The sequence below is a fragment of the Miniopterus natalensis genome, chromosome 17 (assembly GCF_054644295.1).
Source record: "Miniopterus natalensis isolate mMinNat1 chromosome 17, mMinNat1.hap1, whole genome shotgun sequence".
Lineage (NCBI taxonomy): Eukaryota > Metazoa > Chordata > Mammalia > Chiroptera > Miniopteridae > Miniopterus > Miniopterus natalensis.
In genome coordinates, this window is record NC_142097.1 from 28,353,279 (window position 1) to 28,367,734 (window position 14,456).

At 48.0% G+C, this 14,456-nt stretch overlaps 2 protein-coding genes across 3 annotated transcripts; both read left to right on the forward strand.

The window, feature by feature from the left end:
- Window positions 1-826: 826 nt before the first annotated feature.
- On the forward strand, window positions 827-7,162 carry NME1 (NME/NM23 nucleoside diphosphate kinase 1). 2 transcript variants are annotated; one of them, XM_016203373.2, is made up of 5 exons: window positions 827-882; window positions 2,317-2,446; window positions 4,872-4,973; window positions 5,841-5,953; window positions 6,857-7,162. In XM_016203373.2, exons 2-5 carry the CDS (start codon window positions 2,321-2,323, stop codon window positions 6,972-6,974), a joined length of 459 nt encoding a protein of 152 aa, XP_016058859.1. In that variant the 5' UTR covers window positions 827-882; window positions 2,317-2,320; the 3' UTR covers window positions 6,975-7,162. The 2 variants fall into 2 exon arrangements, with proteins under 2 accessions (XP_016058859.1, XP_016058858.1); XM_016203372.2 differs by lacking the exon at window positions 827-882 and adding an exon at window positions 1,070-1,196.
- A 2,476-nt stretch (window positions 7,163-9,638) lies between these two features.
- On the forward strand, window positions 9,639-13,562 carry NME2 (NME/NM23 nucleoside diphosphate kinase 2). The gene is made up of 5 exons (XM_087826215.1): window positions 9,639-9,717; window positions 10,080-10,209; window positions 11,423-11,524; window positions 12,283-12,395; window positions 13,329-13,562. Exons 2-5 carry the CDS (start codon window positions 10,084-10,086, stop codon window positions 13,444-13,446), a joined length of 459 nt encoding a protein of 152 aa, XP_087682341.1. The 5' UTR covers window positions 9,639-9,717; window positions 10,080-10,083; the 3' UTR covers window positions 13,447-13,562.
- Window positions 13,563-14,456: the final 894 nt, after the last annotated feature.

The following is a 14,456-nucleotide window of genomic DNA, read 5'->3' on the forward strand; positions in this document are numbered from 1 at the left end:
CCCCATTCCTCCTATAGCAGTCAGATTTACCAAAAAAAAAAAGTGTGCCGGATGATGCCATGCCCTGTTCAAAATACTCCAGGGGCTTCCCGCAGAGCACCCCCTAGCCCCCCTCCAGCTGCATTCGCCACCCCGCATGCCTCCTACAACAGCGCTCAGAGAACCACCGAACTTGCTCCCTCACTTCATGCACATTTATTCTACTGTCACCTCTCCTGAGAGAGATTTCCTCAGCCAACCTTTTAAAATAGTTTACTCCTTTCATCTCTCCTCTTTCCCCCCTTTATTTTTTTTTAACAGCAGTTACATAATGCCATATACATTTGTTTATTGTTTGCCCCCATTCCTAACCCCAACAGAAGTACCAACAGAGTTTACTGCTATAGGCCCCAGGCTCTAGAACAGTGCCTGGCACACACTAGGTCCTCAATAAAGAATTTATTGTTTGACAGCCCGCAAAGAAGGAGTAAACGTCAAGCAAGGCGTCTACCTCAGAGTCGGACGCGCGTTTTGACTTCACGCAAAGTAGGAGCGCCACCTTCCGGGAAGCCGATTTGCTCCAGAACGAAGGAAGTGAGTCACAGAATCTTAAAAAAAAAAAAAAAAGAGAGAGAAGAAAAGAAAAAAAGATGGCGGCAGAGTGCCGGAAGAGCAGGAAAAAGCAGCGCCGGAAGTCAAAGATCGGGGAAGTTGCTCCCTAGAATGACGTCCGACTCACCAGAAGAAGCGTGGGCAAGCGGTGTTCTGCAAAAGGGGCTCTTCCCGGTAGCCAACTTGAGCAGGAAGGTTCCGCGCGTGCGAGTACCGGGAACCACGTGGGGCCGGGGCGTGTTTCCGGTGCGGGCGACAGGAGGCGGAGTTGGAGCTCAAGCAGCTGGAGGGGTGAGAAGGGTTCGGGGTCCTGAGAGGAAAGGGAGGTCCATGGTGTTGGGGAGCGGGGAGGTGAAGGGGGTCGTAGGAGTTCTGAGAGGTGGCGAGGGGGGCCGGGTGGGAAGGAAGGGCGGGGGAGCGGCTGTCGGCAGGTGCAAACCTGTCCGCGCGCGTCCCACGCCACGTGGACTCGCCTTTGTCTTTGGCTGGTGGCTGCCTTTCCCTGCAGACCGCGAGCACTGCGGGCTGTGCCTCGCTTGCCCCTGTCGGGTGCAGTCCCGGGCCCGGAGCTGGCGCTCAGTGTGTGATTGCGGAATGAATGAAAAGTGTGTCCGGGTGGGCGGGGAGGGACATATATTTAGGGACCGTTTCTGGCTCTTGAGCCACATTTTGTCCTGGCGAATTCTTGCGTGTCTCGAGCTTCTATCAGGAGTTCTCTGCCCGTCATTGGACTTTGTCTCTTTTTCTTGGAGGGGCAAGGTGGCTATCATTTAAGACATTTTTTTTTTTTTTTTTTTCATTTATTTAGTTCTACGCCCTGTGGCTAGGTACCAGGGACAGACCACTGGGGAAGACAGACACACAAACATAAAATTCAAATGTATTGTTAAGGTGCTATAATAGGAGGTTAACTAAAGTACAGGAAGATAGAGCCAGGAGGCGGTGCTGTCACCCACATTAGGGATTGCCTTTCAAGGGGAAGGTCCCCCTTTCTCATCTTGTGTGGAGGCAGAGTAGATCTTGAGCTGTCTCCTCTGTAAAAGGAAGGATCTGGAATAAATGCTTTCTAGGCTTCCTTCCAGCAGATGCCGCGTATCAGATATTACTAATGGTTCTAGTTCTCCCACAATCCAACGTTTATTGGTTAGTCAGAGTATTCATTACATCTTGTGATGTAGCATAAATTGCATAGGGTTGGGAAATCTGGATTTTGGCCCTCATTCAGGTGCCCTAGATCTGTTTCCTTATTTGTAAAATGAAGGGGATTGTAATGAAATAGTCTCTAAAACTCCTTCCAGTTCTAATACCATGATAGTCAGTGGTCAAACAGTATTTCGTACTGCCTTGTACTAGATGTCACTTTCACGTTATCAGTGCAATTTCCTCGTTGGGGTGATTGAGAGAGATAGTGTCTTTTTTTTTTTTTTTTAATCCCCTGCCTTACTTCTGCCACAGTGTTGGGTACACAGTAGATGCTTCATATAAGCGTATTCAATTAAATGGGATAGAAGTTATAGCTCCTGCTTTTGGACTTCCCCACTCTGGAATATTAGTTCATACATGAGAGGACGGAGGAGGAACTGGGTTTTTACTAGAGGGACTTGAAGTTGACATGACAGATTTAAACCAGATTTATGGGGTAATCCGCCTGAGAAGGATAATGACGTAGGCAGGATATTTACTGCCATTTCACTGTTCAGTGCTGTTCCACCTGTCTATCTGCAGGACCATGGCCAACAGTGAGCGCACCTTCATTGCCATCAAGCCTGATGGGGTCCAGCGTCAGCTTGTGGGAGAGATCATCAAGCGTTTTGAGCAAAAGGGATTCCGCCTTGTTGCTATGAAATTCATGCTGGTAAGTGGACTTCATTCTTCCTACTTCTATTCTTTTGTAGGATAGGGAAACATTTTAGATTAGTTTCTATTTCTCCCCTCCCCTTCTTCATAGACTTCCTCATGTAAGGTAAACACAAATGCCCTGAAACCTGGAAACTCTTCAATGACCTGGCATCATGGCTGAGCCTTTTTTTTTTTTAAATCCTCACCTGAGTATATTTTTTAGTTGCTTTTCAGTGAGAGTGGAAGGGAGGGAGAGAGAAACATTGATGTGAGAGAGACACATTGATTGGTTGCCTCTCGCATGAGCGGCGAGCAGGGCTGGGGATTGAGCCTGCAACTGAAGTACATGCCCTTGGCCAGAATTGAACGAGGGACCCTTCAGTCCACAGGCCAGCACTCTAACCACTGAGTAAAACTGGCTAGAGCTGAATCTTGAAACAAACCAAGTTATTTGGGATTTTAGAAAATAGCCTCTCTTTTCCCTTAGCAATGCAGAGTTCCATATTTACTGCAGGACTGTGATTACTGACTCAAAGCTCTGGGCATGTTTTAGCTCTGCTCTTGAGCTTCCCGAGCAGATTGTGTCTTCCCTTTAAGGGAGGTTGTTTTCGTCAAGGAAACCTTTCTATCATAATTTACCACTCATTTAGTTTCTAGCATAGATGAGGCACCACTGGGGCGTGTGGGGGAAAAGTGTGGTTATGCCCTTGGGGAGGCCCACCTGAAACAGTAGAGAGAAAATGCTCTTGCAAGACACCTGCAAAGCAATATTTCAAGAAATGCACAGGATTGGTTGTCCAAGAATCCTCCTTCAAACCAACCTGGGAAAGGAGAATTCACATTCTCAAAGAAAATATTAGGGGACAATCTTTTTCTCTATTAAAAGATTCAACTTTGGACTCTCTTAGTACATCTTAAATTTAATTTGATTTGCAATTTAGTTCCTTTGTGATGTTTAGAAAAATTGCTTTAATATTAAAGGGAGCAGACTGATGTTAATGCTGAGGGGAGAGCACGATGGATTGATTAGAGCCAAGTGTTGGACTAACAATGCTTTCCAGAGAGTTTGCATATTATGTTAAGTTTGAAGGTAAAGTGAAGTCAAAGTATTGTTAATCGGACATTTACCATGTGCTGGGCACATGTGTTTACTCACATAGCCCTCATGACAACCCTGAGAGGTACTTATTCCATTCCTATGGTTGTTAGTGATGAGGAACCCGAGACTTGGAGGTTAAGTCACATGCCTGAAAGCACTGTCAGTGATGCAGCTGGGATTTTAACTCGGGTCTCTCTGACCCCTAGGTGCATACAGTTTCTCCTTTCCACTGTTTCCTAACAAGGATATGGGCTTGGTGAAGAGTGGGAGGAGGGGAAGCTGCCATGAGCCTGCAGGGTTATTTGAATCTGATATGGAGATGAGGAAAACGTGAGGCTCCCCCCACCCCCCCAAAAGTCTGTGATCTGTTTTGCAGACAAAAGATAATAAGAAGCAATGAACAGAATAAAAGAGTGTTTTGGTAAGGGAAGGTCAAGCCAGTGTGTGTGAGAAAACTACCACAAGCCTTCAATTTAGATAGGGATGGCGAGGGTGACTTGCTAACATGGAATGAACACATGACTGTAATTTTACTTTGGCAAGTGACCATCTCAACAGGGACTGAACATTAGGATGTTCTGGATGTGCTTTTCAGCAACAGATCTCCACATTTGTGTGCATCACTGAAGGGTGCAGTATACCTCATGAAGGGCAGTACTATGAAACAAAACTAGGGGAACTTGTTAGCCCCTTAACTAGTATATATGAAGCGGCAGAGAGAGAACACAGTTGAGCCGAGTTGGAACTGCTAAGCAGATGATTTGCACTTTAGCTAAATTGATTTGTTCCCACATATCAGCCTTGTAATGAGAGATTCTAACTCCTTCTTCAACAAAATTATTTATTGCTAGATGTTGTGAACTTTTGGGTGGTTTGCAAATACTGGTGAGAATTGCATGATCATCACCGAGGACCTTTAGCCTCTGAGTTGATGTGAAGTATCCCTGAGAAATGGCCTGGTTCATTTCTCCTCTCATCAAATGGCAAGACTACCTCCCTCACTTTCCTCTAACATTTTAGTTGAGGCTTGCTCTGGGAATGGAAATTCATTGCATTGTTAGATTTCTTGTCTGAAATGAAATGGCTGAATATGATATGAATCCAATATTCTGTAGTTTTATTTTGATTAATCAAGGCCAATAGGGGGAAAATTGGTACAAAGCTGAAGAAGCACTTTTAGTCCTGGTCACTGCTCCCCTCTGGTAGTGTTGAGAATGAATTGGGTTAGAACAGAATTAGTGAGCTGAGAGTTCATGCTTTAAACTGCAGGATGGGTAAGTGGGAAATAACCACTGGTTCTTAGTTTTGGGGGCCAGTTCTCATTCTCTGCCTTGTGGAATAGGCTTCTGAAGACCTTCTCAAGGAACACTACATCGACCTGAAGGACCGTCCATTCTTTACTGGCCTGGTGAAATACATGCACTCAGGGCCAGTGGTTGCCATGGTGAGTGCGCATGTGTGGGGTGTTGATGTGAATGACTCAGTTGAGAGTGAGTGTTACGATTCTTGCTTCTGATGCCGGGTCCTCATTGATGCAGAGGAAACTGGGGCTGAGAGGACTGGACTGTTAAGATATGAGTCAGCTCACTGATCCACGAAAGACAAGATACATCTGCTTGCTGAACTGAAGACTCATAGCTGGGCGAGATCAGGAGGGCTCTGCCTGATTATAACTTCTGGAGGGCAGGACTTATTACAGAAATTCTTCTTCAAATATGTATTGGTAGTCATCATTCTGCCAGGCTCTTTCCTAGACACTGGGGATGCAGTCATGACTGAGACAAAGTAGGTGTCTGTTTTCATAGCTTTGCTTGCCTACACAGCTTGAAAGGGAGGATGGGCAGATAATGAAACTACACCTCTCTATCTATCATCTATCTATCTATCTATCATCTATCTGTCTATCTGTCTGTCTGTCTATCTATCTATCTATCTATCTATCTATCTATCTATCTATCTATCATCTATCATCTATCTATCTATCTATCTATCTATCTATCTATCTATCTATCTATCTATCTATCTATCTATCTATCTATCATCTATCATCTATCAATCTATCATCTATCCATCTATCATCTACCTACCTACCTATCATCTATCTATCTACCTATCATCTATCTACCAAACTGTGTCTATCTAGCTATCATCTATCATCTCCATCAATCATCTATCTAGGTATCTATTTGCTCAATGAATGAATGTCATATTAAGGGGGCTTTTCACTTGTCTTTTTTTTGAATTAATAGTTTTCAGATTTTTTGCTGAGATTGTTTTTCTTCCTTGACCATATCTTCTTTTGTCCTTGGAGGTCTGGGAGGGACTGAATGTTGTGAAGACAGGCCGAGTGATGCTTGGGGAGACCAACCCAGCAGACTCCAAACCCGGGACCATCCGAGGGGACTTTTGTATCCAAGTTGGCAGGTGGGAGTTGGTGCTTTTTACCCTTTTCCAAAATCTGAGTTGCCCTAAGAATTTGGGTTCTTGTGGCTAGGGATGGACATAGTACCTTACGCAGATCAATTTCAGATCAGTTCATTGTTTTTCTCTTAAGTTGGTGTTTGGCTTTGTAGGCTTTCTACCTTTGGTTGTCAACATCACTGTGTTTGTGCCCCTGATGAGAGGGGAAAACCTGGTACACTTTGCTGGCCAAAGTCCTTCCTAAGGCTCTTGCTGCTAGCATCAGAGTTTTTAGGAAGGCGGGATATGGAGAGGGCATTCTTTTTTTTTAAAAAAAAAAATACCTGTATTGATTTCAGAGAGGGAGAGAGAGAGAAACATCAATGATGAGAGAGTCATTGATCAGCTGCCTCCTTCACGCCCCCCACTGGGGATCGAGCCCACAACCCTGGCATATGCCCTGACCGGGAATCAAACCGCGATTTCCTGGATCCTAGATCAATGCTCAACTGCTGAGCCACACCCGGCTGGACAGGGAGGGCATTCTTCATCCTTCATTAATGGTAGTTGTGGGGTTTTTTTAAATCCTCACCCGGGGATATTTTTTCCATTGCTTTTCAGAGAGTGGAAGGGAAAGAGAGAGAGAGAAACATCCATGTGAGAGAGACATCGATTGGTTGCTTCTTGCACTTGCCCCATTCGGGCCCGGGGATCGAGCCTGGAACCAAGGTACATGTCCTTGGCTGGAATCAAACCCGGAACCCTTCAGCTAGGGTGGTGTTTTTCTTTGAACATGAACTAATGATACAGAGCTTTGGCTTTTTCTGCTGCTGTGGCCTGTAGGCTTTCTGGCAATGGGAGTGGGGGGCTTCTGGACAGTTTAACCCTTGTGGTGTTGGTAATGTGGCCATTTCTTTCCCCATCCAGGAACATTATCCATGGCAGTGATTCTGTGGAGAGTGCAGAGAAGGAGATTGGCCTGTGGTTTCGGCCTGAGGAACTGGTAGATTACAAGAGCTGTGCTCAGAACTGGATCTACGAGTGATGTGAAAGCAGCCGACAGTGCCTTTCCCACTCCATTTCCTGACCCTCCCACGGCAGGGGACCAGACTGTAGCTGATCTACTTATTTCTGAGAACTTCCTTATAGTCTGGAGGGATACTCTTGGAGCTGTGAGTGTTCCCTGTACAGTATTATGTGCTAGCATCAGATTAAAATATTCCACCCCAACTAGTATTTGTCGAGTTGGCTACTTTGTGTTGCTGTATTGCTTTGCATTCTTTTTTTCTTTCCATGGACTCTGGCTAACCTGAGCTAACAGAGTATAAATACTACATAAATTATTTATATTGGCCTGAGAGATCACACATACACACACACAATCTTTGCCTGTTCCTTTCCCCCCTGCATCCCATCCACCTTTGTCACTGAGCCAGTCAACGGGCATCTGCAGAGGATCTGCTAGGTTGTGTGGGGGAGGAAGAAACTTTCCTCTGCCCTCAAAGTTCTTTTGCCTGCTCTAATAATCAAATAGACATGTGCCCCGAAAAAAAAAAAAGGCATGTGACAGTTTAACAAGAGAAAATAACCAAATATAATTACACATGTATGGGAACCCCACATACATGATAGAGTCAGAGATCCCACATGCATAAGAGTTTCAAAGACAGAAGGGAAAATGGGTATATATGACATTCTGAGTTAGGGATAAGGTGAGGCATCTTGGGGCTTCAAAGGTCACTGCAGGGAGAATACATGTTCAGGAATTAGTTTGCCCTGCCAACAGGTAGGTCAAATGAGGTCATCTCTGAAAATGTCTTATTATGGGCAAGGCCCTTAATTCAGTTCTAGGTAGTTAAGGCAGAGGCAGAAATTTCTCTTGAGCCTGCAGCTAAAGTTGCCTTTAGCTCAAAACAGTTCACATACCACAGAGGCACATCTTGGGGTAACTCATTCTGAACCCCCCATAGTTGCCAAGACTGTCCTGGGGGCAAAGGATTCATTGGAAATGAAAGGTATCCTTTCTGCTCTTTGAGAAGCTGTCAGGGACTCAGTGAATGGGGGAGTGGGAGAAGTAAGTACACCAAAACAGACGAGCTACGTGGATAGTGGGCCTGGGTCCCTGGGAGGGCCTCAAAAGAAGCAGAAGAACTCTTGTAAATAGCTCTGATTTGTTAGGACGTTGATTTGGTTGCTTTAACAGAGACAAGATGGAATTTACTTACCTTTTATTGCTGGAGATCTAATGTACAGTGCTGTGACTGTAGTTAATAGTACTGTATACTGTACTGTTTAGTTGAAATTTGCTAAAACCAAACCAAACCAAACCAAACACACACACAAAAAGACCAAAAAAAAATTTGTTAAGAGGGTAGATCTTACATGTTTGCACTGGACACCAAAAAAAAAAAAAGTAACTATAAGTAATGGTTATATTTGGTGGTGATCATTTCACAGTATATACAGGGCTGGGCAAAAGTGGGTTTACAGTTGTGAGCATGAAACAATGTTTATAATAATTATTGTAATAATCATAACCTGCATATCTTTTTCCATATGAACAAGTGTAAACCTACTTTTCCCCACCCCTGTATGTTTATCAGAACATCTAATCGTATATCTTAAATACATACAAATTTTACTTGTCAAATATGCCTCAATAAAGCTGAAAAAAGAGTAGAGGTAGGGCTGGTGATAGTGCTAAGGCTACCATCCTGGAGGTTGTCCAGGGACTCAGTTCCAGCAAGAAAATGAGAGGTGAAAGGCAGAGGTGGTTACTGAGCCATAAGGAGGTATCAGTAGTGACCAGACCAGCGGCAAACAGCTCACCTAAGAGTACAGATTATAAGTACAGTGCCAAGACCACTGGGGTGATAGACACCGTTCCCGTCCTCAGCTCACCGCCCTGAGGACAGACACGGGGGTGGGGGGTGGGGGGCTCTGACCGAGGGGCTCGCTGACTCCCCCAGGGAAGCTGGGCACCAACCACCAAAGGGTGGGGAGAGAATGTGGGGATTGTCTGCAAATGTGACAGGCCTGATTTCTGTGAGTCTAGAATCTTGTCAAGGGTGTGTCTCAGGATAGCCCGACCCCACTATCAGGCTGGGCAGGGGCAGGGAGCGTCATCTCCTGGGGCTGGGAAGGTGGGGGCGGGGCGCACTGTGGAAAGCAGGGGGTACCTTGCTAAGGGGTTGGAATGCCCCCTTCCAGGCAGGGGGGCAGCCAAGCAGGATGGAGCGTCAGGGGGGTGTCGGAGCAGGGCGCCCTGCGGGGGAGGTTAGGGGAAGGCCCCCCGGGAGGCTGCCAGTGCGGGCGAGGCAGGCGGAGGGCTCGAACCAGGGCTCCAGCAACGGGCAGGGAGGGGAAAACGGGGTCTCACCGCCGGGAAGGCTCGGGACTGGGGGTGCATGAGAGGGAGGAAAGAAAGCTCAGTTCTGGGTGAAAGCAGATGGTGTTGATCGGGGCGGGAACTCAAGACCAGGAGCAGGTTTGCGTGTGTGGGGGGGAGGGGGAGGGGGAGGGAGGGAGCTGGATTTGGACGTGCCTCCTTCCACTCGTGGGACTTCTAGGTGGAGAAGAAACCACTTCCTGCCCCGAGCCCTCACTTGCGAACCCGGGGCGTGGGCAGAGGCCTCCGGCGGCGCCCGGCTCGCGGGTTGGACGGCGGCGCCCTCGGGGTGTGGCCGCCGCGCGCCCCTCCTCCGCGCTGACTCCCGCTCGGGTGGTCGCCGCCGGTCTCCGCTCCGCCTCCGCAGCGCAGCAGCCGCCGTCCGCCCTCCCGCTTCTCCGTAAGGCGACGGGGGCGCTTTCCCCTTCCCGTCCCCCGGCCCCCTCACCCGCTGGCGTCGCGCAGGGCGGCTCCCCGTCTCGGGCGCCCCTTGTCCCCTGCGCCGGCTGCGAGCGGGGCCCGCAGGCTCTGCGCCCCGGGCCCCCGGCCCTGCCCTTCCGCGGGGACGGAGGGGCAGCGGGCCGGCGGGGCGGAGGCGGCCACGTGTCGCGCAGCTGCTGCGGCGGCGGGGCTGGTGCGCCCGCGGAGGGTGGGGGGGCGGCGGGGCGGGCGCACCCACGTGGGCTCCGGGGCGGCCACAGGGTCCCGGCGCCGCCGGTGTCGGCGTGGCCTCCGGGCCCTGACCCGCCCGCTCGCCCGCAGGACCATGGCCAACACGGAGCGCACCTTCATCGCCATCAAGCCGGACGGCGTGCAGCGAGGCCTGGTGGGCGACATCATCAAGCGCTTCGAGCAGAAGGGGTTCCGCCTCGTGGCCATGAAGTTCCTTCGGGTGCGCGCCCCCCTCCCCTTCTCCCTCAGCAGCTCGGCCGCGGGGTGTTTGCGCCCCGGCGGGGTCTGGTCTGCGCCTCGTCTCAACGCAGCCGGGTTTCTCCCCACTTTTGCTGCTTCCACCCCCGAGGGAATCCCTGTGCCCTCGGGCCCGGCGCCCCCCCCCCGGCCCCGGGAGCGCTGACGCCCTTGGGAAGGTTAAGCGGAGGTAACGTGACTCCTGCCCCGACCGGCTTCCTCGCCGCGGCTGCCGGGGACCGTCACCTGCCGGGCGGTCGCAGGGGGGCAGCAGAGAGCGGAGAAAGCGGGCGTCCCGGGTCCCGGCCCCGGCCCCTGGCGCACGTGGGTCCACCCGAGCCCAGATGGGAGGCTTGGGACCCTCTTGTTTTCGCTGGCAGCTGAGATGATTGAGCTTTTAGGTGGGCTGTCCCCTCCTCGGCCCTTTCTCTGCAGGCTCCCTTTGGCGTAGGGCAGTGACGGTGTTTTCCACGTTAAACCTAGGGCGCACAGAGCTGGCCCTAAGGGATAAGTATTTAAGTGCTGACGTTTTAACCAAGCCCATCAGTGAAGAGGAGAATGCTCCCCGTTAACATCTACGATGTTTCAGCGGGCATTGTGAAGGGCCGGCGGAGTCTGCTAGGACCTTCCATCTGGCATATTTCTTTCAATTGCATCCAGCACTTACCTCCCTAGATCTAGAGCCTCAAACCATCTACTTAAGGATTGTGGCATCCACAAGGTCATTGACATTATGAGGGTGTTGTCATGAGCAGAACAATCTTTTGATATAAAATAGGGTCAGTTTCATGGTTTGGATGGGATTTTTGAATTTAATATAATTTACTATATTGATTTCAGAGAGAGGAAAGGAGAAGGGGAGAGAGAGAAACATCAATGATCAGAGAGTCATTGATCGGCTGCCTCCTGCACACCCCCGACTGGAGATCGAGCCCCCAACCTGGGCATGTGCCCTGACCGGGAATCAAACCCTGATCGCCTGGATCCTAGGTAGATGGCTTAACTGCTGAGCCACGCCTGGCCGGGTGTTTTTTTTTTTTTTTTTAAATAGACACACCTTATGAATGTGGGCTGAAATACTAAATTGGACTTTTAAAGAAGCTACCATATTAATGGGAGGTTCTTAGAAGGGGATGGAGCCATATTTGGGCCTTTTGCTGTTTAGTTGCCAACTGGTGCCTTCTCTTCAATGGCAGGCCTCTGAGGACCTCCTGAAGCAGCACTACATTGACCTGAAAGACCGCCCCTTCTACCCTGGGCTGGTGAAGTACATGAACTCGGGGCCTGTGGTGGCCATGGTAAGTGCTTGGGGGGAGGAAGGGAAACCAAGGAAAATAAGGGCTGACAGTAACCGGCCTTGGTCAGTGACTGTGTCATTTTCTTTAGACGTCTTCCCCAGCTACTCCCCCAGCTAATTCCTTGTTTTACAGATGGAGCCTGCTGGAGTTTAGTTAACAGAGCAACGAGGAGCTTGGGAGGAGAAAGGAAGGGGAATCAGAGCTTAGAGAACATTCTGTGTAACCCCAAGCTAGAAACAAAGCAGTCTATTTCTTCCTGTGGCATTAATGTCCAATTGGGAGTGAAGAGACTAGAAGTAGAGGGTACAGTAGGGAGCCACTGAAATTGTTGAGAAGAGAGATCTATTTCCTCCTGTTCTGTGAGGATGACCTTTTCTTCTTTGCTTCTCCCTGGAATACTCTTTCCCCTTTCTTGTCAGTTTTCGCCGTCCCTTGCTCTAAGTGTTCTGGGACGCGCTTCCCGCCGATCCTGTTCCAGTTCCGTCACTTTTCGCTCCCCTCTCATCACCATCTCGGTGTTTGTGCTGCATGAGGATTCTTCAGCATTGTCTTCCTCTCAGCTAGACTGGGAAGTTGCCCAGTTGGGTAGACTTTGTCCCTGTATCCCAGATGGAGTATTTTATCTAGGCCCCCTACTGTCTCCTGGGGTTAGCTGATACTCAGGTCACTGATTGGTCTGATTGATGTGTGCTGTTCGGGGCAGGGGTAAATGTTTGTTCTGAATGGCAGACCTGATGCAAGTCCTTTCCCCTCACAAGGTCTGGGAGGGGCTGAATGTGGTGAAGACGGGGAGAATGATGCTTGGGGAGACCAATCCAGCAGATTCTAAGCCAGGCACCATTCGCGGAGACTTTTGCATTCAAGTTGGCAGGTAAGTCCCGAGGGCCACTTATGAAACATTATTTGGCATATCCCAATTTGAGAAGAATTTGAAGTTCTAAATTAGGTGGTAATTATCATCGGATGGAAGCGTTTTTAAATAGCTACTTCCCTAGGCTACTTCAAATTTTAACCAAGACATTGCACAAGGGAGCTGCATGTGACAGTTGAAGGTGCAGAGTATCAGGAGAGGACGGGTTCTAAGCCTTGGTTTTCCTATTTGTGGCACTATGACCATGGGTCTGCCACTTAACCTTTTGGGCCCCTTACCTATACAAAATCTGTACAAAAACATTAGTTATGAGATTCCAGTGGAATAAAGGGATTGCCAATAAGCATGAATATCTTGGTTGGGCTTTGCAAATTAGTGTTAAGAAAATGTGGCAGAAAAATGCCCTTGATAATGAATACATCACAGCCAGTTCAGGTTTTGGTCTGGGTTCGTTTGACTGTTCCTGTATTTTTCAAAATTAGAGGAGGAATGTTTTGTGGCACAGCATTCCTGGGGTATGAGCACTTTTATTTTATTTTTTTAAATTTATTGATTTTAGAAAGGAGAGAGAAACTTCAGTTTGTTGTCCCACTTATTTATGCACTCATTGGTTGTTTCTTGGATGTGCCCCGACTGGGGATCCAGCCCGCAGCCTTGGCGCATGGGAATGCTGCTCCAACCAACTTAGCTACCCGGCCAGGGCACTAGCAACTATTTCAAAGGGGGGAAACTTGGAAGCATAATAAAGTTGAACCAAGGAGTGTTTTGGATGAAGTACTTTTATAGTTGCTTTTAAGCGGAAATACTTTGGGGTAGTTTCCTGCTTTAAGTGGAAATCTGGCTGAAAAGGTCTGCAGTGGTTGTCCTTTGCTTTATCCATTAAACAGCCTTTTGCGCTTCAAAATGTGGTAACTAGTATTTGTTCTCTCTTAGGAACATCATTCATGGCAGTGATTCAGTCAAAAGTGCTGAGAGAGAAATCGGCCTATGGTTTAAGCCTGAAGAACTGGTTGACTACAAGCCTTGTGCTTTTGACTGGATCTATGAATAAGAGGTGGACAAGCATCAGTCGGTTCCCTTTGGCTCCACAGTTCATTCCATTAACTTGGAAGCAATAGGATCCATCTTTTCTAACGCGTATTTACCAATAAAGCCTTTGGAAACTGGGTGCAGCCTCCTGTGCTTACTTGGTACTAAGCTGGAAGAAGTGACTTAGTTTTCTGGTTAGAAAAGCATTATCCAGAACTAATTAATCCTGCTTATTAGGGAAGAACGATCCTTCTCAGCACCTCGATGTACTTCAGGACTCTAGGTGGGCAGTAGTGAGGCTGAAGAGGGCCACGTGTGGCACTGGTAGTGTTAAATCTAAGGAAACCAATAAGGAAGTAATGAACATAATAAATGTCCCAACCCCTTTAGCTGATGTAGATACACTTTGGGGTAGTTTCCTGCTTTAAGTGTAGCTGATGTATTTCTGCATAAAAAATTTGTTGAAACTTGGAACGTACGGTCATCCAGACGTATATTTTTGTTGACTGCAAATTGGGCAAGTTATGTATGAGGAAATGGAAGCCTACAGACATCTGTAAAATGAGGGCATCAGGGCAATGCAGTTGTCCTCGTGCCTCGCCCCCTGCTGGTACACCGTATTCTGTGCAACCCTACCGCTTTCTCTCTTCCCTGGTGTAAAATATTTATCATTCCTGTTTCCTGGGTGAGAGCAGTGAATGGTTACAAAATACATCATCTCTGTTTTCAATGTTAATTTTCCTGGATTAGCAGTTGTTAAAATGCCAAATGGCACTGATCACCCAGAGTCTGGCATAAAAATTGGGAGGTTATAGAAATATGTGGGTCTATGAATACATGTTTTCTCTTAGGAAACTGGTGAAAAGTTAAATGCCACTTCCATATGAAAGACTCAGCGTTACACCTTTTTTCCTTTGGTTTTTGTTTTTTTCAGTGTTACACTTTAAAGAAAAATATATCTTTATTGATTTCAGAGAGAGGGAAAGGGAGAGAGAAACATCAATGATGAGAGAGTCAATGACTGGCTGCCCC

Bases quoted from the DNA above. Each gene is read 5' to 3' on its own strand.
- NME1 (XM_016203372.2), top strand. The intron at 2,447-4,871 runs GTAAGTGGACTT...CTTGTGGAATAG, and splicing joins TTGCTATGAAATTCATGCTG to GCTTCTGAAGACCTTCTCAA. The intron at 5,954-6,856 runs GTGGGAGTTGGT...TTCCCCATCCAG, and splicing joins TTTTGTATCCAAGTTGGCAG to GAACATTATCCATGGCAGTG.
- NME2 (XM_087826215.1), top strand. From the start codon at position 10,084: ATGGCCAACACGGAGCGCACCTTCATCGCCATCAAGCCGGACGGCGTG. The intron at 10,210-11,422 runs GTGCGCGCCCCC...CTTCAATGGCAG, and splicing joins TGGCCATGAAGTTCCTTCGG to GCCTCTGAGGACCTCCTGAA. The intron at 12,396-13,328 runs GTAAGTCCCGAG...GTTCTCTCTTAG, and splicing joins TTTTGCATTCAAGTTGGCAG to GAACATCATTCATGGCAGTG.